General features: G+C 58.4%; 2 protein-coding genes across 4 annotated transcripts; one reads left to right on the top strand and one right to left on the bottom strand.

Annotated features, from left to right (window-relative positions):
• The first annotated feature begins 4,945 nt into the window (after positions 1 to 4,945).
• On the top strand, positions 4,946 to 10,644 carry LOC120707355 (probable inactive receptor kinase At2g26730). The gene is made up of 2 exons (XM_039992250.1): positions 4,946 to 6,513; positions 9,748 to 10,644. Exons 1-2 carry the CDS (start codon positions 5,115 to 5,117, stop codon positions 10,410 to 10,412), a joined length of 2,064 nt encoding a protein of 687 aa, XP_039848184.1. The 5' UTR covers positions 4,946 to 5,114; the 3' UTR covers positions 10,413 to 10,644.
• A 3,455-nt stretch (positions 10,645 to 14,099) lies between these two features.
• LOC120707354 (pentatricopeptide repeat-containing protein At5g55740, chloroplastic) lies at positions 14,100 to 17,305 on the bottom strand. Of its 3 annotated transcripts, none has more exons than XM_039992249.1 (3): positions 15,072 to 17,305; positions 14,521 to 14,621; positions 14,100 to 14,442 (listed from the first exon to the last, which is right to left on the bottom strand). In XM_039992249.1, exon 1 carries the CDS (start codon positions 17,240 to 17,242, stop codon positions 15,386 to 15,388), a length of 1,857 nt encoding a protein of 618 aa, XP_039848183.1. In that variant the 5' UTR covers positions 17,243 to 17,305; the 3' UTR covers positions 14,100 to 14,442; positions 14,521 to 14,621; positions 15,072 to 15,385. The 3 variants fall into 3 exon arrangements, with proteins under 3 accessions (XP_039848183.1, XP_039848182.1, XP_039848181.1); XM_039992248.1 differs by having other exon boundaries at positions 14,100 to 14,437; XM_039992247.1 differs by having other exon boundaries at positions 14,103 to 14,442; positions 14,521 to 17,305.
• Between the last annotated feature and the right edge of the window lie 2,569 nt (positions 17,306 to 19,874).

The following is a 19,874-nucleotide window of genomic DNA, read 5'->3' as shown; positions in this document are numbered from 1 at the left end:
AAGGCTGTGCTTCCATCAACGGTGTACCCTCTCCACAGTTCTTCCATCAACTCCAAGTTTCCTGGAGGACCCCACTGCAACTTCTTGAGGTATGGTTTCTTCTGCAGGACAGAACAATGAAATCAGTAATCAGAAACAAGTTAAGATATGATAGAACAATACACAAGTATGTAGGGAACATTGTACCTCTGTGTGTGTTTTCCAAAAGTCAGACTCCGCATCAACCGTCCCATCTGGATTTCTTCCCAACCCTGTGTACACTTGCAAGTACCGCCAGAAAGAATGGATGTTTTTGAGTATCACTAGTTGGTTCTTCACCTGTTGGCGGCTATACACCAACCCCCTCCTAGTAAGTAATCCATCGACAACGGCTCGGTACCCATCACCATTCATTTGTGCACCATTATACCTTCCTGGTCTACGTTGCTCAATGCACAATTCTAACATGGAAGCATTATTTGAATCATTCCATTGGGCTCGAGTGCCTTGGCTCACCGGGAGAACGCCGGAGCTCGCTAACTCCTCCACATCATCATCGTCAGCATTGTCGAAGGGAGCGCCGGAGCCGAATGCTTGCCCACGGCCAGCACTCCTCGGTGCAGGGGGGACGCCATCCACGCAGGCCGCTGCCGCTTGACCCTGACGCCGGTGCGCGGGTGCCTCGACGACGGCGGTTGGGTGCCGCGGTAGCCGAGTTCGCGCGCTGCCTCAGGCCACCGCCGTTTCCTCCTCCGCGACCGGCTCCCGCCGAGGAGCTGCCGCCAAAGAGGTTCTGCCGTGCGGAGGGTGCCCTCGGAGTCGTCCATCCATCTCCTACTCCGGCACGGGGTGCACGATAAGGAGGGAGTCCAGAGCTCCTGCCGCGGCCAGGGGGCGCTCGACGTCGTCGCCCTGGAGGAAGGCTCCGTACTGTCGAAGACTCGGGAACTCGTCCGCTGCGGCCGCTTGCGAGTTGAGGTCGAAGCCGCCACGGGCAGGGGGACCATGACCAGGGCCGCTCGCCGACGGCTGCTGGCTCCAGGCGTTGGCGCCGGCGAAGGAGTCCTGCGAGGCCCAGTCGTTGCCGTTGCTGTCGAAGCCATCCCCGTCCATTGTGGAGCTTGGAGACCGGGGGGGGCGTTCTTGGACAAGCGTTGGCGCCGGTTGGGGGGCGCTTGGCCGGGGAAGACGCGCCGGGGAGCCGACCGGAGAGGGGCCGCGCCGAGGAGCCGCTCGGAGGGAGGCCGCGCCGAGGAGCCGCTCGGAGGGAGGCCGCGCCGGGGAGCAGCTTGGAGGGGGGCTGCACCGGGGAGCAGGGAGCAGCTCGAAGGGATGCCGCGCCGGGGAGCAGCGTGGAGGGGGGCCGCGCCGGGGAGCAGGGTGCAGCTCGGAGGGGGGCAGCGCCAGGGAGGGCGAGCGCAGGGCGGAGGGCGAGCGGCGGCGCCGGATCCGCCGCCAGGCGCCCTGGTCGTCAGGGGGTCGGGAATGGAGGGGGTGCGCTGGGTCGGGAGGGGAAGGGGGTCGCCACAGCCAGATCCAGATTGGAAAAAAATCATAGGCCCCACCACTCTAACCCAAATAAGCACCCCTTAGGGGGGATAGTTTTTTGGGTGGGTTAGATGCATCTAACCCACTCTAACCCATCCTGTTTGGCTACTTTCGGGTTAGATAGCTCCAATCTAACCCAATCTAACTCTAACCCATGTATCCAAATATGGCATGCAGGGCAGCAGCCGGTTTTCCGGTAGGGGTTTAGGTGTAGGTTTTGCTCACTGGCCACGCTTTTGTAGTTTTGTGCGCTCGGTTAGTGAAGAGCCCGGCTGGCTGCTCGGTCTGATCTGTTGGGTGTCGGTGCGATGTGGAGAGCATACAGCAGAAGTTAACCACCCAACAACCGATCAGTTCAGCTCGTCTGTATCTCCCAGCAGGTCCAGGACGGCACGGGAGCCCTGCAGTTTTTCTGCGGATCAAAACCTCATATCAAGCCAAATCAACGGGCCAGGTAGAATTTGAATTTTTTTTAACAAAGCAGGCAGGATACTTTCTGCTCACCGGCTAGCCCGTCGGCACGCCGTAAAGCGACAGAGCGATACGCGGCCTGATACGTCAGCCGCAGCACGGTGCAGATAAAAAAAAAGTAGCGTGTACACGGAAAGCTAATTCTGCCTGTAAAGCACGCCGATTAGGCAGCACGCTAATATAATGGCACGCCCGCCCGCCCGCCCTGGCGGCGCTCTGTGACGCGATCATGGTTACCGAACCGGGCTAGCAGGCAGCAGCGCGTGACGAGGCCACGCCCGCCGGGGGGGCCGATGGCACTGGAGAACCACGAGGCCTGGCCGAGACAGCCAATTATTCATTCGGCCGGCTTCTCGCTGAAACCCATCCATACTATCACCGTATCACGACACCCAGGGATTTCCGTGATCTCTTCTTTGTTATCCAGAGGAGTACAACAGACAACACAATACTGCATCCAATGTTTTTGCCCGGTACGATCTGTGGTTGTGGCCAAGGCCAGCGCACTAATCATAGTTTCAGCTCGAAACTTGACGTCGGCGAGGACGGGTGCCAGTTCATAGGATTCTTTTTTTAGTGGGAGCATTGTTGGTTAGAGCACTTAGAAGAAAGGAAGAGTATATAGTACGTGAATTATTCATCTTGCTACGCCCAAAACCTAGTGGTAACACAGCGTACGAGAGCGACGCGCAAGCAACGCCCGCCACGTGAACTCACTCGTATAATTCCTCCTCCTCCCGAACTAGGGACAACCGGACGCCGAGACAACCCAATGGCGCTGCTCGTCCGGGACAGAAGATCACATCACAATCACAGACGAGACGAGCGCGCTGGATTACACGCTTCTCTCCCGTCCTTTCGCATCTCCCCTATCCTAACCGACTCCGCAACGGCCGAGCACAATGATCGCCAGCGCGTGGCGTCGGCGCGCGTCGTGGCCGCGGCGCCGGCGGCTCGGCCAGCGAACAGCGTCAGCCCAGCAGTCTGGGTGACTGGGTCTAGCACACCGCGCTTACTAGTCCTCGACGACGAGATACCAGTAGCGCTACGCGGTTGCTGGCGGCGCAAGAATCCGGTCGGTGGCTGGTGCTATTTTACTACTACCACTCGAACGACGCGGTCACACGACGACAGGCCCTCGGCCTGGGGCGGGGCTGTCCGTGTCCGGGTCCCCCGCAGATTTCGCCCACGTGACGTCCCCGCTCGGCTGTCCGCACGCCGCCGTGCGGCCGCAGCTTGTGCGCCTCCTGTGCGTGCGCGCAGCAGAGGCCAGCCGGGCTCGGACTTTCTGGCCTTGAAGGCCGCAAATGCCAAGGCAAATGCTGTGCAGTGCGCGACGCACGCGGCGGGCTAGGATCCGCGGCCCGGAAAGAGTTGCCGCCTGCCCTCGCCTGGCTCCTCCGCACGCGACGAGACGACGGCCTGAGCTCAGCTCAGCTGACATATACGGACGGACGGGAGTGGAGACTGTGGAGTTGGTACGGGTGTTTTTCGGACAGGAGCACGCGACGGCAACGCATGGTCGCAAGCTGATCTGAGCCGGTGACATCCAGGGGGCCGCGGGCCAGCCTGACAGCGGGGGCTAATCGAACGCGTGGCGCCGCCACGCCCTGGCCGCCGGTTAGTTGGCCGGGCCCGTCCGTCGTGGCGTCGTGCCCGCCCGGCGGACGGACACCCCCATCGGAGGCAATACGGCAATACTATCTGATCCGGCTGATGGCTCGCCTGAAAAAAAACGCCCCCCCCCCCCCCCCCCCCCCCCCCCGCGGATCGGTCGTCGCTTGCAACGCGCGCGCCCCCTCGCTTCCGCTCCAAGCCTTTCGGGCTGGTCGACGGTTAGCCATCCAGGTGGTGCGCGGTTTGGATCGCAACAACAAAGGTCACCAACACGACGTTGCTTCTCGCTCGCGCTTTGCATTTGCATGTGTGTGGGCGTGTGGGTGCGCCGGTCGCTGATGTGCTCGCGGTTGCTCGCCTAATCCAGGCCCCCCTCGGGTCGACGGCGACCGGCGAGCTTCCCTCTCCTCCTGGACGGCGATCCGATCGGTGCTTCCGTGGCGTGAGGCAGCGGGTAACCGTCGACGGCGCGGCCTACGTGCTGGGCTGCTGGCGCACGAGGGGATCGGAGCCCGGGGAGGGTCTCTGCTCGCACGCGGTTGGTTATCCGTTTCGTCCCGGGGTTTCTCTCTCTCGGCGGCAAGTAACCGCGGATTCGATCTTGTCAACGTTTGCTTGTTCCTTGCCGAAACCGTGCGCGAGAGAACGCGAGAGGGATGTGAGGGATCAGTATGGCCAGAAAAAGGGCATGCAGGCGTAAAGGAAATGAAGATACCTCTCTGTGCTCGGCTCGGCTCGCTCGGTGCAGCTGAATTTCGCGAGATCTTCCGTGTCGCGGAAACCTTGGCTTTTATCCCTTGGGGGCCGTCGGATCTTCCTCTACAGAAATAAGCACGGAGCGCGGCGCGTGCCAACATGCCCGCCTGCCATTCGCAAGCGACCGCGGCGCGTAGCACGAAGCGAAAAGCAAAGCAGCAGCAGTAGCCAGTCCAGTTCACGGTTCACACTTCACAGGAACTAGCAGCTCCATCGAGTGCGCGAGCCAGAGCCAGAGCCAGGCAGGGGCGTGGCCGCGGGCGGCGCGACCCCAGAAGCCACCAAGCGCGCAGGCCGGGAGCCCGAGGCCCCGAGCCACGCCGCGAAAACACCGGTCCGAGAGGCAGCTATCCTACCTATCCTATCAATGCCGCCGGCTGTGGCTGGCTCCCGCAGGCCAAGCCCTGCTGCCGCGCGCACTGACTTGCAGCGCTCAGGCCAGGGCTAGCGCGCGGCATACGACGCCGTCACGGGTGCCGCCATTGTCCGTGCCGTCCTGATCCCACACTGCCTGCCACGCTCCCACCTCTTCCTCCCGAAATTCCCCACCCCACCCCACCCCCGGAGACGCAGCTCCACAAAAAGCCACCGCCCGCAGCGGAAAAAGGCAGCAACGCCAGCCAGTGAGGGGCAAAAGCTCCATCACTTCCAGCTCCCAGCTCCAGCCTCAAGCATCTCCTCTCCTCCTCCCCCCCAATGCCGCCCCGCCCGTAGCCGCGCCCCGAGCCCCCGCGCCCGTCGCAATGCCCGGCCCCCGCGCGCCCCTGGCGGCGCTGGCGGCCCTGCTCGCGGTCGCCTCCCTCGCCCCCCGCGCCGCCGCGGAGCCGCCGCCCAGCGAGCGGTCCGCGCTGCTGGCGTTCCTCACCGCGACCCCGCACGAGCGCCGCCTCGGCTGGAACACCTCCACCCCGACGTGCAGCTGGGTCGGGGTCACCTGCGACGGCTCCGGCTCCACCGTCGTCGAGGTGCGCCTCCCGGGCGTCGGCATCGTCGGCGCCATCCCGCCGGGCACGCTCGGTCGGCTCACCAACCTCCGCGTGCTCTCGCTCCGCTCCAACCGCGTCCTGGGCTCCATCCCCGACGACGTGCTGCAGCTGCCCAACCTCCAGGCGCTCTTCCTGCAGCAGAACCGGCTGTCCGGCGCCATCCCGCCGGGGATCGCCAGGCTCGGCGGGCTCGAGCGCCTCGTGCTCTCGCACAACAACCTCTCGGGCCCCATCCCCTTCGTGCTCAACAACCTCACCGCGCTGCGGATGCTGAAGCTCGACGGCAACAACCTCTCCGGGAGCATTCCCAGCATCAGCATCCCGGCGCTCGCCGTCCTCAACGTCTCCGACAACAGCCTCAACGGCTCCATCCCGAAATCGCTCTCGCGGTTCCCGCGCGAATCGTTCGCCGGCAACCTCCAGCTCTGCGGCGACCCGCTCCCGCCATGCGGCAGCTCGTTCTTCCCCCCGGCGCCGGCGCCCGGGATGAGCCCGGGCGGTGGCGGCCCCATGCCGGGCTCCTCCAAGAAGCGGAAGCTCTCCGGCGCGGCAATCGCGGGCATCGTCGTGGGCGCCGTGGTGGCGGGGCTCCTGCTGCTCATCGCCATCGTGCTCTGCGCGGTGTCCCGCCGGCGGAGGGGCGGCGCCCGCGAGGGGCCCAAGGCCGCGGCGACGTCTGCGGCGGCGGCGGCGGCGCCGGGGAGGGGGCAGCCCCCGCCGGCGTCCGGCGAGGGCGGCGGCATGACCTCCTCGTCCAAGGAGGACCTCGGCGGCGGCGCGTCCGGGTCGGCCGCGGCCGTGGCCGCCTCGGCGGCGGGCGGCGTCGCGGGGGAGCAGAGCCGGCTGGTGTTCGTGGGCAAGGGCGCCGGGTACAGCTTCGACCTGGAGGACCTGCTGCGCGCGTCGGCGGAGGTGCTGGGCAAGGGCAGCGTGGGGACGTCGTACAAGGCGGTGCTGGAGGAAGGCACGACGGTGGTGGTGAAGCGGCTCAAGGACGTGGTGGTGGCGCGGCGCGAGTTCGACGCGCACATGGAGGCACTCGGCCGGGTGGAGCACCGCAACGTGCTCCCCGTGCGCGCCTACTACTTCTCCAAGGACGAGAAGCTCCTCGTCTACGACTACCTCCCCAACGGCAGCCTCTCCGCCATGCTCCACGGTCAGTGCCCGCACTCTCTCCATCTCCTTGCACTCGCATTGCGCCCGTGACCCCGTCGCCTGGTAACGGGTCGCGATCGCCGGCGTCGCTGCCACATTGCCCGCAACTTGCCCCTGCTCGATCTTTTTTTTTCTCTTGCGTCGCGCGGCTGGGATTTTCGTTTGCCGACCCGTGAGCGCGGCAGGGGAGAGAGGACCCGGCGACTCCGGCCTTCCAAGTCCAAGTCGTCTTCCCTTCCCATTTTCGCGCGTTGGAATTGGAATGCAGCATTCGCCGGAAACAATTCCGCGAAGAATCGCAAGAGAAACTCACCGTCGTCAGAAACGTCCTCTTCAAATCAATTAATTTGGGGGCAACGTCAGGTGGAGTACGAACGATCGGACTGGCAACGCCGCGCCGTCACGCTCGGGTACGGCGTCCGTCGGCGCATCGCATCGCCCGCGGCGGCGCGCGCGGAAATTCCGCCGGAACCGGGCGGCATTGATGGCCGCCGGCCCGTCGCAGGTTGGTGTTTGGTAGGCGCCGCCGGGCTCGCGAACGGAACGGGGCGGGGGAATTCTGTTCTTTCCTTTCCCATTCTGATGATTATTATTTCCTCCGGTGTGGTGACTGGCGAGAGCAGAGCCGAAGAGAATCCCCGGCTCGCCTCCCTGGCATGTGGGCGGCGGGGATGGGTGGTGGTGGTGGTGGTTCTCGCGCGCTTTTCTTGCCTCCTCGCTTTCTTTTCTCCCCGCGCTTTAGAGAGAGAGAGAGAGAGAGAGAGAGAGAGAGAGAGAGAGAGAGAGAGAGAGAGAGAGAGAGAGCAGTGCGGACGGCGTGGTGGTGGCAGCTGCGTGCGCGGGAGTGATCAGCCCCCGTGAGGGGGTGCCCGCCCGCCCGTCCTGGCTGTAACCCCGGCCACCGGTGGTCCCTGCCCCCGCCCCTTGCCCCCCTCGCGGACGGTCACGGCGAACGGATGAGATGGGGCGCGCCCTCGCTGGGTTGGTCGTAGTAGCCCCGTCGCGGAGACGCCGGTCTCGGAGCCGGACCGATCCAGAAGAGGAGGCCAAGCCAGAGCCGCGTCCGCGTCCCGCTACGGCCACGCACACGGCCCTCGGCGGCAATGGCACGGCGAGGCTCCGCGTGCCCGCAGTTAAGGCGCATGCGGATCGGGCCGTCGTATTTGGTACCCCCCCCCCCCCCCCCTCCCCGGCCGCCTGGCGCGCCATATCTCTGCGCCCCGTGCTAGCTGCTCGTCTGATAAGTGATGCTACCCCGCAGCCTGCTACTCCAAGTTACTCTAGAACAGTAGAAAGCTGGAAATGTGCTCTCCCTGGGGGACCGGCCGATGGATCGGGAGATGGATGGTGGCCCGGTGCTCCCCACTATAATTGTTCTCGCTGCCGGAGATCTCCGGCTTGACGGTACGCGACTGCGCAGAAATTCCCTGTACGCGTAGCACTTGGGCGCTGGGATGTGCTGCTGGTAGGGGCGGCGACAGTAGAGTAATGCGGCGTGAGCTGTCGTGGTGGTGCCGCGCCTCGCCGCGTTTGTAGCTCGCTCGCTACGTGCTGCCGAGTTGCCGCCGGTCGAGCTCGGGACGGACGGGACGGCAGCGCGTGGTCTGGCCGGGCTCGTTGTTCCGCCTGCGCGACCCACTGTCCAGACCTTCTTCCCCGATGGCCCCGCCTAGAGAAGGGCTGGCTGCCATGCTGCCCAGGCAACGCGACCGGGCCCGAAGTCACTGGAACGGGGAGGGGCATTGCCGCCGCGCTGCGCCCCTGCCTTTAATTGCCCTCTCAACCCGCTCCACGAGGATTTCAAGAGGCGGCGGGCTGAGGCTTGGTGCCGGTTACCCATCGCGGAAGAAATGGACCCCGGACGATGGATCGGTTTCTTTCTTCTTTCTTGCAAGCAGCTACCCAACTGATTTTCTCCAATGTCAGTCCCAGTTGCAAGGTTGTGAGAATGCGTATAGTCTGGTGTCGGGCTGAGCTGGGACCCTAGGCTTCTATGGGCAAGTGGCTATTCCTCATTGTTTCGTGTAGTAAATTTCGGGTGGCCGCAGCAACAGAGCGATGCATGTTCTTGCTTACTAGTAGCCCGCATCGCAGTACAGTGGTACCACGAGTCCACGACTAGGGCCTAGGCAATGCACAATTATGCTGCAATCGTCGTATGTACGTAGTATCTGCCGCTGCAGTGTATAGCAGCCTTAGCAGGAACTCAGTGTACTGCCTCTGCCGCGTGGGCCTACTCTCGGTCAATGCTCTTCACTACTTGCCAAAAGAAATCACAATTCTTCCTTTGGAGTACTACTCGTTACTCGACAGTGGCATATCAGCAACGCTCGCTCGCTGGCTCATCAGCCCAGATTGTGTGCAATCACATCACGGCGTGGTCTACTATTTGTGCATCACCTCATCAGCTCATAGTATCTTTCAGCAAAAGAATCAGTCCTTAGATTTAGAGCCGAATCTCTTCGATTTCTTAATAAAAAAACAGTTCGCGCCGGCATTGTTTTATTATTTTTGTGGCCCTGCAATTGTGCAACCAACTCCTAGTTCGGTTTTCCTCGCTGGTCTGTCCCGTCCTACCAGTCCATCTACCAGACGTGCTTTAGCCAGATGAGTGCCTGTCGATGCGCTATTCTAATTAAAGCATTTTCGTCTCTTCTTAATTAATTCCGTTTCTCAGCAGACCTAATCAACCTGCTGCAGCCATGGCTCGTCTCTTTTGTGTCCTTGTTTGTTGCCGTCCAACTCGCATTGACCAATTGCCGATGTCTTGTCCTCGCTAGTACGCTGCATGCCGCCTGGAAAATTGTCCGCGTTCTCTGCATTCCGGTTAGCGGTGCGTTTGTTTAACGACACTTGCGTGACCGTCACTGATTCCCTGGCAGTGACAAACCCCTGTGGGTTTCAGACCGGTTCAACGTGGTTGTTACTTTGCTCACCGGCCGGATAAACAAATCCAGCAGCACCTGCATTGTGACATGATTCTTAGTGCCAGTCATGAGTCATATGACTTGGTGCTCGTGAACTTTCTGGTGGTTTCTGCACTAAAAAATACTTGCGTGCCTTGCTCCAAAGTCCAATCAACAATTGGATGGTTTTCATGTTTACCAAACAATGTCTCTTTCTGAACATGTTTTTTTCCCCATAAAAAATACTACATTGCACTGTTGTTTTGCTACCACAAACAATGTCTTTCAGGGGAGCATTCTCACGGGAATCCGTGCCTTGACACGTGCAGGGAGCCGGGGCTCGGGCCGGACGCCGCTGGACTGGGAGGCGCGCATGCGCTCCGCGCTGTCCGCCGCTCGCGGGCTGGCGCACCTGCACACCGCGCACAGCCTCGTGCACGGCAACGTCAAGGCCTCCAACGTGCTACTCCGGCCGGACCCGGACGCAGCGGCGCTCTCCGACTTCAGCCTCCACCAGCTGTTCGCGCCGTCGTCGGCGCGCGCCGGCGGGTACCGCGCGCCGGAGGTGGTGGACTCGCGGCGGCTGACGTTCAAGTCCGACGTCTACTCCCTCGGCGTCCTGCTCCTGGAGCTCCTGACGGGCAAGTCCCCCGCGCACGCGTCCCTGGAGGGCGACGGCACGCTGGACCTGCCGCGGTGGGTGCAGTCCGTGGTGCGGGAGGAGTGGACCGCCGAGGTGTTCGACGTGGAGCTCGTGCGGCTGGGCGCCAGCGCCGAGGAGGAGATGGTGGCGCTGCTGCAGGTGGCCATGGCGTGCGTGGCCACGGTGCCGGACGCGCGGCCCGACGCCCCCGACGTGGTCCGGATGATCGAGGAGATCGGCGCCGGCCACGGCGGCCGGACGACGACGGAGGAGAGCGAGGGCGTGCGGGGCACGTCGGAGGAGGAGCGGTCGCGGTCGGGGGGCACGCCGCCGGCCGCGCCGACGCCGTGAGCGCCGCTAGAGGAGCGAGGGTAAAGTACTCAAGTGGTTCAGATTAAATTGCATAGGTTCTTTGGTGCTGTATGTCAGTGGACAGTGGTTGTTCTGTTCTTTCTCCCTTCCCCCCTTTTTCCAGGGCATTGTTTTGTTGGATCAAATTGTATTTTTTTCCTACTCCCCTCCATCTCTCTCTCCCTCAGGCCTCATTCATGCAAGTAAAAGAAAATGTAATTTTCTTCAGCTTCTTTGCCCCCTTCGCGATGCTTGTTCGACACTCGATCCTTGTGTTTGTCGTGCTGAAGCTGAACCGATAAGTAAGAAAACAATTTTTTAAGGGGAAAAACTAAAAAGAAACAGACTGAGCGGAGACTGAGAGCAACGGAACGCCAAGCCTAATCATTGGCAGGCCTTGCTCGTCGCTCCACCAGTATCTTTGTTGCCGCTCGCTTGTCTGTCACTCAAAGCCTGCGAAATGCCTTGCCCTTTACTCATGGGCGGAGCAGTGGCGCTACATGACCTTCACACGATTTCCTGGGGGCAAGCTTATTGCTTATTCGGGCGGCGGATCGGTGATGATCGGTGCGTTGCGGATAAGATTTTTCTTGTTCCAGTTCTGTGGCAGCACACGAGACACGACACACGGGCCGCCGGTGTCGGATCAAACAGACGCGCGCGTCCCCCGTGGCCGTGTCATTTGAGGTCCAAGGCCCTGTTTAGTTTCCTTCAAAATTCCAAAACTTTACAAGATTCCCCATCACATCAAATGTTTCAACGCATGCATGAAGTATTAAATGTAGCTAAATAAAATAACTAATTACACAGTTAGATTGTAATTTGCAAGACGAATCTTTTGAGCCTAATTAACCCATGACGGGACAATAATTATCAAATACAAACGAAAGTGCTACAGTGTTTTACACCCAAATCTTTACGCAACTAAGGCCCAAGTGTGCTACTCCGAATGCTCTGCCGTGACCTGCTGACCCTGTGACAGCACGTGATTCTACTAGCGGTATCGGGCATGGCGCGAATCAGCATGAATCAGCGGTCAACTGCCAGGGGATCGATCCGTGGACGGATCAAAAGGCTGCCGGCGGGGAGCTCTCGTCCGTGTGTCCTGACGCGGCCGCTTGCTCGAATCCGACAAGGCGCGCTAGGCTGGCTGACCGAGTCCGAGCGACCGGGGCTTTTCATTCCAGCCTTCCAGTTCTTTTGGGAGTAAATTCCTTCTATGCCACTAAAAAATATAACTCATCCCTTATGTGCCATTGAAAAATAGCTCATCCCCTCTATGCCACTAGTTTTAATTTTTCATCCCTTGTGTGCCATTCTGTTACTAACGACGTCGTCGACGGGCACGGCGTGCGAGGTCTTGTTGACGGATGCGGTCTCTCCCGTGAGCGAGCCCTGCTCGACGCGGAGCATGGATGTGACGAGGCGCACGACGCGCATGTCGGCGGCACTTGTCCCCGATGCGGAGCTGGACGACGTCCCTGGGGACGAGTTCCCTGGAGGGGACGACGGCCGGCCGGCCCAACTCCGTGGCCACCGGCGACGACGGCCACGTGCTGCCGGCGTCGGCCACGCGCGCCGCCATGCTCGTCCGCATCAACACCCTGCTCCAAGGCTACTCCGGCATCCGCTTCGAGATCCTCGAGGCGATCGCCGCACTGCTCAACGCCAACGTCACCCCGTGCCTGCCGCTCCGGGGCACCATCACCGCGTCGGGCGACCTGGTCCCGCTCTCCTACATCGCGGGGCTCGTCACCGGCCGGCCCAACTCCGTGGCCGTCACGCCCGACGGCAGGAAGGTGGACGCCGCGGAGGCGTTCAAGGCTGCCGGCATCCAGCACGGCTTCTTCGAGCTGCAGCCCAAGGAAGGGCTCGCCATGGTGAACGGCACGGCGGTGGGCTCCGTGCCCGCCGAGGAGAGCCCCCGCGACGCCGAGACCCCGAGCCGCGCCTCACAGTCCGCGACGGAGCGCGCCCACGCCGGGAAGCCGTCGCCATCGGGGATCGGTGGCGCCGCCTCGCCCATGGTCGCGCCCTTGGTGTTCTTCTTCAGCGGGGCGCCCGCGGAACGGGTCCGTGCGTCCGAGACGGCGCGGGTCCGGCGGCGGTGCGCCCGCTGCCTTGTTCGGCTGCAAGTGGAGTCGGAGGAGAGGAGGCACGGCAGGGGGTTCAAATGGGGTGCGGGAGGGCTACGGAGGAAGGTGGCAGGAAGCTTCCTACCCTGCCTGCACCGCGGGCGCGGCCACTCCCAACCGCCCGCCGAGGATGGGGAGGAGACGGGCCACGCGCCGCCGCCGGGAGGGAGGAGGAGACGGCGTGGCGGCCGAGCGGCTCGGTCCGCCCGCGGGCCGCGGCGGCACGGAGCCCGCCCGCCCAGGAGGGGGGCCGCCGCCCTGCCCCCGCCGCGGCCGCGCACCTCGCCGTGGGAGGAAGGAGCAGGGGAGCAGGGTCCGACCGCGCTCGCCGGCGCCGCGGCCATGCTCCGCCCGCTCCTCCCTCCGCGGCTCCGCACCCGGGCCGCCCAACGCTGGGGGAGCGGGCGGAGCCGGCGGCGCCGTAGACCGTGATGGGAGGGAGCGGAGGACGGCGGCGGGCAGGACGCGCTGCGGGAGCGGGGACGCGGCGAGATGGAGACGGCAACAAACAACCCAACTAACGCCGTTAGTAACGGAATGGCACACAAGGGATGAAAAATTAAAACTAGTGGCATAGAGGGGATGAGCTATTTTTCAGTGGCACATAAGGGATGAGTTATATTTCTCAGTGGCATACAAGAAATTTACTCTTCTTTTGGCAGGTCCTGCATCCATCGGCATCCCTCCCCGTCCATGTCCTGCGCTATCTCTGGCGGCCTGGCCTGTGGGAGCGACAAAAGACACTCGTGACTCGTTGGCACCGGGCAGCAGCAAGCCATATGAGAGGGGCTCGCTGCGCTGCTGCGCACCTGTACGAGTAGGGATGGACGCGACACGGCGCCTCGGGCTCAGGACCGGTGCGGGCCTTGGTGAAGCCATGGTGCCTGCCATGTTCGATCAGGTCACCACCATGAGGCCGCGTTTGGTTAGGATTTCATGGAATTTTTTCACTTTTAACCACGAATTTAAAATATTAAATAAAGTTTGATTTGATGGCTAACCAAACAAGGCCTAGGAACCCCTCCCTACCCTGGGTCTCCCTGGCTCCACCACCATGTAGGCCTGGGCACGCCGCTGGTCACCCGGGCAAATCATGCGATCAAGATCTGATCTACCCCGGCATACCCGAAGCCCCCACAGCACACAGCAGGACTGAACAAAATCGCATCAAAGCAAGCGGGGGCAGCAGGCGGCGTGGCAGAACGGGCGGGTCCTCTGATCAGGCATACTAGGTGATAGGTGGTAGCGGGCGGAGGAGGACGGGTTGATGGAACTGGAACCTGGTGCGCTTTCCCCTCCCGGAGACACATGGTGGGGCTGCGCTTGCGCTCGGGAGAGCCCGAGAGCGAGCGAGGAGCCCACTCTCACCTCACATGGCGCCGGGCTAAAATCTGGCCCGCGTGGGTTGATGCTATTTTCCACTGCAGTTTGGTACTAGCCAATGTAAGGTTGATGCTCGATTGCACATCACACGAGAATTGGAACAGATGCAGATCTCTGGAAAATCGACAGGCATGCAGTAAATGTAACCATGTATTTTTATGATCAGAAAGAATACCTTTTGCAATTCTTCAAGTCCTTTATTATGAAAAAAGATATGTACAGCGAGATGATCTACTGTCAGGACTGTATCAGCCATCAGCCCACAGCATCTAGGCTAACCTTGTCTTCTAAGATTCCCACAAGGGACCAGCGCTGATCCCAAATCCAACAAACTGGATAAGCCATCACAAGTGCAGCACACTTCACAACAGTCAACATGAGCCAAATAGTACTCCTTTCCTACAAATAATTCAAACATCTGTAGCTGCAAACTTCAGAGGGAGCTATGTGCCAGCACATGCGGACTGATCTGGCTCTTCAAGGTGCTCCTTTTCTGTTTGGAACCTCCTGACCTTGTGAAAATGCCACTCAAATCACATCCAGACTCCATTGTCAACATAAGCCTGTAACAGATGTTACTGAATACGAACCTGTCTGTGTTGGCAACTGTCGATATGTATTTTCATAAGCACTGATGATGGATATTAACCATTTCTGAAAGTTGGGGTGCTTCTTATTCAGACCCTGTAAACTGAATGGGCAAGGAATTACAGCCAACGAAGTAAGTTTGATGCTTATCACGGGAGAATTGAAAGAGGGTTGAAGATCTGGAAAATCTAAACTCGTGCAGTCAAAAGTAACCATAAGTTAGAGAACCCTTTATCATATGATGGCAAATAAACAGATCAGTTTTAAAATCTTCTAGACTTGTATCCAAAAGAATGAAAAATATGTAAAATGAGATAATTACACTTTACAGTATGAAATATACTGTTATTATATTGTCTGAACTGTAACCAAGACTACAGCAATAATTTGCCCATAGTGTCTTCTGACAATTCCACAAAAGGCCTAGCACAGAGTGCACATTCTGATAAGAAATTGAGCAGAGTGGACAGACAAAAGCATAACATCCCCCAACATGTTATCCGTAGTCACAGTACACTTTTTTGCAAATAATTTAAGGGCCAAACACTTGTACCTGTAAGCCTCCAGAGCGAGCTCTGTGCCAACACAAACAGTAACACTGTTTTCTTGCTGGCCTGGGCTCTACATGGTGCTCGTTTTCTGATTGGAACATTCTGACATAGAAAATTCCTGTCGATTCAGATGCAGCCTTGATACCATATCAGAAATGTCAACATAAGCATGTTAGTGATTTTACTGCACATAAACCTGCATATGTTCGCGATAGTGGATATTTACTTCGCAACCACACCGAGGACAAAAATGAATCATTTCAGTATGTGCAATGCTATATAATCCTGTATGCCATATTGTTGGGACCATTTTCTGTTATTTACTGCATTCAGCAAGCAATCTTAGTAAACTGTCCGTCGTGCCTCCATCATCGAAACTACTATACATGTTCAGAAGCGATTGTATCACGGATTTGGACAACAACAGGCCCTTTTTAATAATGCATGCATGAATTGCCTTTCCACAATGTACAGAAGCTGCAGTTTTAACAGCAAGGATCATTGCTGAATAGATTGTTGGACTGGGTGCTGACTCTACCTCTTGCATCTTGCAATACAGGTTTGTTACCTGCTTATGCATGCCATTTTGGGCTAAGCCACTTATTAACAGGCTCCAAGTGCGTAGATTGGGGCGTGTTTTAGTCAGAAGCATCTGGTTGAATATGTCTAGAGCATCTTCGAACCGGCCATTTTCTATAAAAGCCGAAATTACTGAATCCCAACATGCTGCAGTTGGGGACATGCCTTCGAGCTGCATCTGATTCAAAAGCTTCAGAGCCTCAGAACTCTTGCCATGATCTGCATAAGTGGAAATCATCACTTTCCACAAGACTGGGTCTCTCTGACTCATGGCATTGAACACTTGACGCGCATCTTCAATCCTCCCAGTACTCGCATACAGGTCTATCAAGCCACAAGCAACAGTCCTATCTGAATGAAGATCATTTCTGACTGCATAACCATGAGCAGCTGTGCCCACCATCATACTGCAAGATTTTACACAAGCCATGATAATGGACGCCAATGTCACGCAATCGAACTTGAGGTTGGTCTCCATCATTCTTCGACAAGTGTCAAAAGCTTTGTCAATCTGCCCATTCTGAAAATACCCAGCAATCATCAAATTCCAAGTGACAATATCTCTCTCTTCCATCTGCTCAAACACCGCCTCTGCAGCCTCCACCAACCCAACTTTACAGTAGAAGTTGATCATTGAGCTACCCAGAATCACATCAATCTCTAACCCACTCGATACCGCCACGGCATGGCCCTGCCTCCCCCCATCAACAGCCTCAAGCTCCGCCGATGCAGACAGCAAGCTCACAACACTGACCCTTGTCGGCAGCACGCCCTCAACCCTCATCTCGTAGAACAGCTCCACGGCCTCATCGATCCTTCCATTGTGTATGTACGCCATGAGCATCGAGTTCCAGCTCACCACGGTCCTCTCCGGCATTGCGTCGAACACCCCTCTGGCGTCCTCCACCTCTCCGCACTTCCCGTAGAAGTCCACTAGACTGCTCATCACGTACACGCACTCCGCAATCCTCGCCTTCCACGCGTACCCGTGCACCGCCCTCCCGGCGCGTAACAGCCCGAGCCCCGCGCACGCCTTGAGCACGGTGGGCACGACAAAGTTGTCCGCGGGGACGCCCGTCTCGAGCATGGCCGCGAACCCGTCGAGCGCCCTGGCGTGCAGCCCCGCGCGGCTCCAGAGCCCGATGACGGCCGCCCACGCGTAGGCGTTCCTGTCCCTGTCCGGGAGCGCGCGGAACGCGCGCTCGGCGTCGGCGAGCGCGCCGCAGCGGGCGTAGAAGACGGCGAGCTTGGTGCCGACGTATGCGTTCCGGCAGTAGTAGGGCCCGCGCTTGACGAGCGCCGCGTGCACCTGGCGGCCCGCGCGGAGGGACCCCGCCGCGACGCAGCACTGGAGCAGCGACGCGTACACCTCCGGTCCCACCGAGACGGCGGCGGCCGGGGAGGACTGGCGCTCGGCGTGGGCGACAAGCGCGAACGCGTCGCGGAGGGCGCCGTCGTGGGCATGCTGGGACAGGGAACCGAGCGCGGCGTGGAGGGAGGGAGCGGCGGGCCTCGGCCCCGGCGCCGGCGCGTCGTGCGGTTTGGAAGCGTGGGGGCTCGTGATGGCGGGAATTGGGAGTGGGAGCGGCGCCATTGGAGGCGGGGCGGAGCTTTGCCTGCGTCGCGAAGCGGGAGCCGGGAGACTGGGAGAACGGAGGATAAGAGGGTAAGGGGCTAAGGGCCGTAAGGTGGCGGTTTCACAGGTTAATGGGCTAGTATGAACCTCTTATGGGTCATTTGGGCCCCAAAAGCACGGTCAGAAAGATGAAGCTTGCTGGGCTAACATGGGCTCTTCCGTCGGGCTTCCTTATTACCTCTTGAGCCAATTCCCTCGATTAACATGGCTTTCCTCAGCGTCATAGAATTTTCGGAAGTTCACGCCACAGCTTCAAAATTTTATCCCCTCAATGCCAACTCCGTTTGTGAGGTGTTATGTTACTCAGTAACATGAAAAAGACATATTAACCCTCATATAGTTTTCTACTGTAAAAAGTACGCACAAGAAAAATGGGGTTGCACTCGCAGAGCGCTCGCCCGCACCCAGATGCCATGTGCACGATGTCGAGCGTGCGGCCGAAGAACGGCAGCCGGTGCGCAAATGTGCACGGAGACAACCCCCTGCGACATGATGAAGGGTCTCTTTGGTAGGGTTCCAGCTTCTCCAAAAATAGTTTCTGCTCTGATTTCTTAGATAGCGCGGCTTTTCTGGTGGAGCTGGAGCCGTTTTAGAAAATATTTGGCAAAACAGCTTCACTTGTTAGATTGATGTGTAAGCCGCGTGAAGTCACGATTTTATGGCTTCATCTTGTCTGTGTAAGCCGCCGATAGATTCAGAACCGGCTTCACACGTGAAGTCAGTTACAAAAACTACCATTTGAAAAGGCTTCGCCTGAAGCCGCTCCCGAAGCCCTCTCGCCGAAGTTGTTTAGCGACGTGCAGGCGCTCACGCCCGCGGTCACCACGGTAACCCTGCGCTCTAGCATCCGCACCGTGAACGTGCCGCCACCGCCCAAGTACAGGCCGACTCGCACTGTGCGCCCCAGTCGCAATGGAGTAGGACATCACGCCGTCGTAGCGTGCCTAGCGCCAGTCGCCCTGCACCCTATCCTCCGCTCGCCCTCGCCTTCGTCGAGATCGCGCCCCAACGCCGAGTGACTGGCGACTGCGCAGGGACATCCTCAAGACCAAATTGGCTATTTTTCCGACAACGGAGCTACTCTGCCGCCCACGGTGAGCACCCCTCCATCGCCTCTCCCGCCCTGCTAGCTCCATGGATGGGCTGCACGCGAGCTTGCGCACGTGGCCTTCTCTTCCCGTCCTGCGCGTGCGGAAAAGTTCCATGCGCTGCCGTCGTGGCCATGGCCGCGCCGCCCTGCATGCCGGCGTCCTCCTACGGCAGGCCAATCGTCGCACCGACCCATTTATGGTATGGGCTCGCCCAGTCGCCCTGCCGCACCGGAGCTTCGTGTGCCGGGCTTGCCCTTCCCTGCTCCACACGCAGGGGAACTGCAGGCACACCGCCGCAGTAAGCGGACGGAATATGAGCCCCTTTCATAGTTCTTAACGGAATTGGCATTGTGGGGATAAAATTTTAAAGCCGTGGCATCTAGGGAACTTCTGAGAATTTTATGGTGAGTCTGTTTTACACTCTCGAACTATTAAAAAATATAATTTTTAACCTTCAACTACAAAATCAGATAACAAAGATCATCCAACTGTTGAAACCGGGCAAGTTTGGCCCCTTGGTTTTCTATTTTATGAGAATTAAAATATTCAATTTTAAACTGAAAATTTCATAAGCAATTCATTTTAAATAAAAAAAATGTGAAATTGGCATCAAAAGTTTTCTAAAAATTTTGCTTATCTATTGGCATGATGCTTTTCAGTTATTCGTATTTATTTTTTATTTTCATAATATTTGGTTACTTGTAGTTATGTCTATTATTTTTTAATAACCAATATTCAAATAGAGCAATAATAGGTAGGTTACATTTTAGAAAAAGTTCGATACTAGTTTTAGTTTTTTTCTGATTTAAAATGAATTATTTTGACTTTTTAGATCTAATTAGAATTTTTTATTTAAAAACAAAATACAAAACCACCTTGAAAACCAACCCCAAGGTTAAATTTGTCTGGTTTCGACAGTTGGATGGACTATGTTATCCGGTTTTGTAATTGAAGGTTAAAAAGTCGAACTTCTACGATAGTCCGAGGATGTAATTGGAACTTTTCCCTAATTTATATGGTATTGAGAAAATTGGCTCTTACATGTTCGTTTGGCGGACCCGTAGTATGACTTGGCATGCAGCCACTGGCTCCTGATGCTCAAAAGACGATTTCCCGATGTGATAGCCATGACCTCTGCAGGTCTGCGTCTTGCCCTCTCTTAACTCGAAATGACACGATCATCCTTAGAGCAAGGTTAATAATATAGCCAGTTGCTAGCTGTAAGGATTCATATAGCCTACCTAGCAGCCAACTGGTATAGTAGTTTAGCTTTCATCACTAATATAAGGCTTGCATGTCTCTCTCACAAGGTTTCTTAGTTCTTGTGTCCAAACTGGCTGCAAGCTTGCAGCCCATTTCTCCTATCTCTCTGTTAAGCCATGAGGATCGACTAGAGTGTAGGTCGAATGGAGACTTTCCTTTATCCAGAGCCACCACAGGTTCGTCGGTGAAGTTCTGCGCTAGGGTAGCGACGCGCAGTGCAGAAACAACGTGGTGGT

This window comes from Panicum virgatum, chromosome 5K (genome assembly GCF_016808335.1).
Source record: "Panicum virgatum strain AP13 chromosome 5K, P.virgatum_v5, whole genome shotgun sequence".
Taxonomy (NCBI): domain Eukaryota; kingdom Viridiplantae; phylum Streptophyta; class Magnoliopsida; order Poales; family Poaceae; genus Panicum; species Panicum virgatum.
This window is presented reverse-complemented; position numbering and strand designations above follow the sequence as displayed.

Bases quoted from the DNA above. Each gene is read 5' to 3' on its own strand.
- LOC120707355 (XM_039992250.1), top strand. From the start codon at position 5,115: ATGCCCGGCCCCCGCGCGCCCCTGGCGGCGCTGGCGGCCCTGCTCGCG. The intron at 6,514-9,747 runs GTCAGTGCCCGC...TGACACGTGCAG, and splicing joins CCTCTCCGCCATGCTCCACG to GGAGCCGGGGCTCGGGCCGG.
- LOC120707354 (XM_039992249.1), bottom strand. From the start codon at position 17,242: ATGGCGCCGCTCCCACTCCCAATTCCCGCCATCACGAGCCCCCACGCT.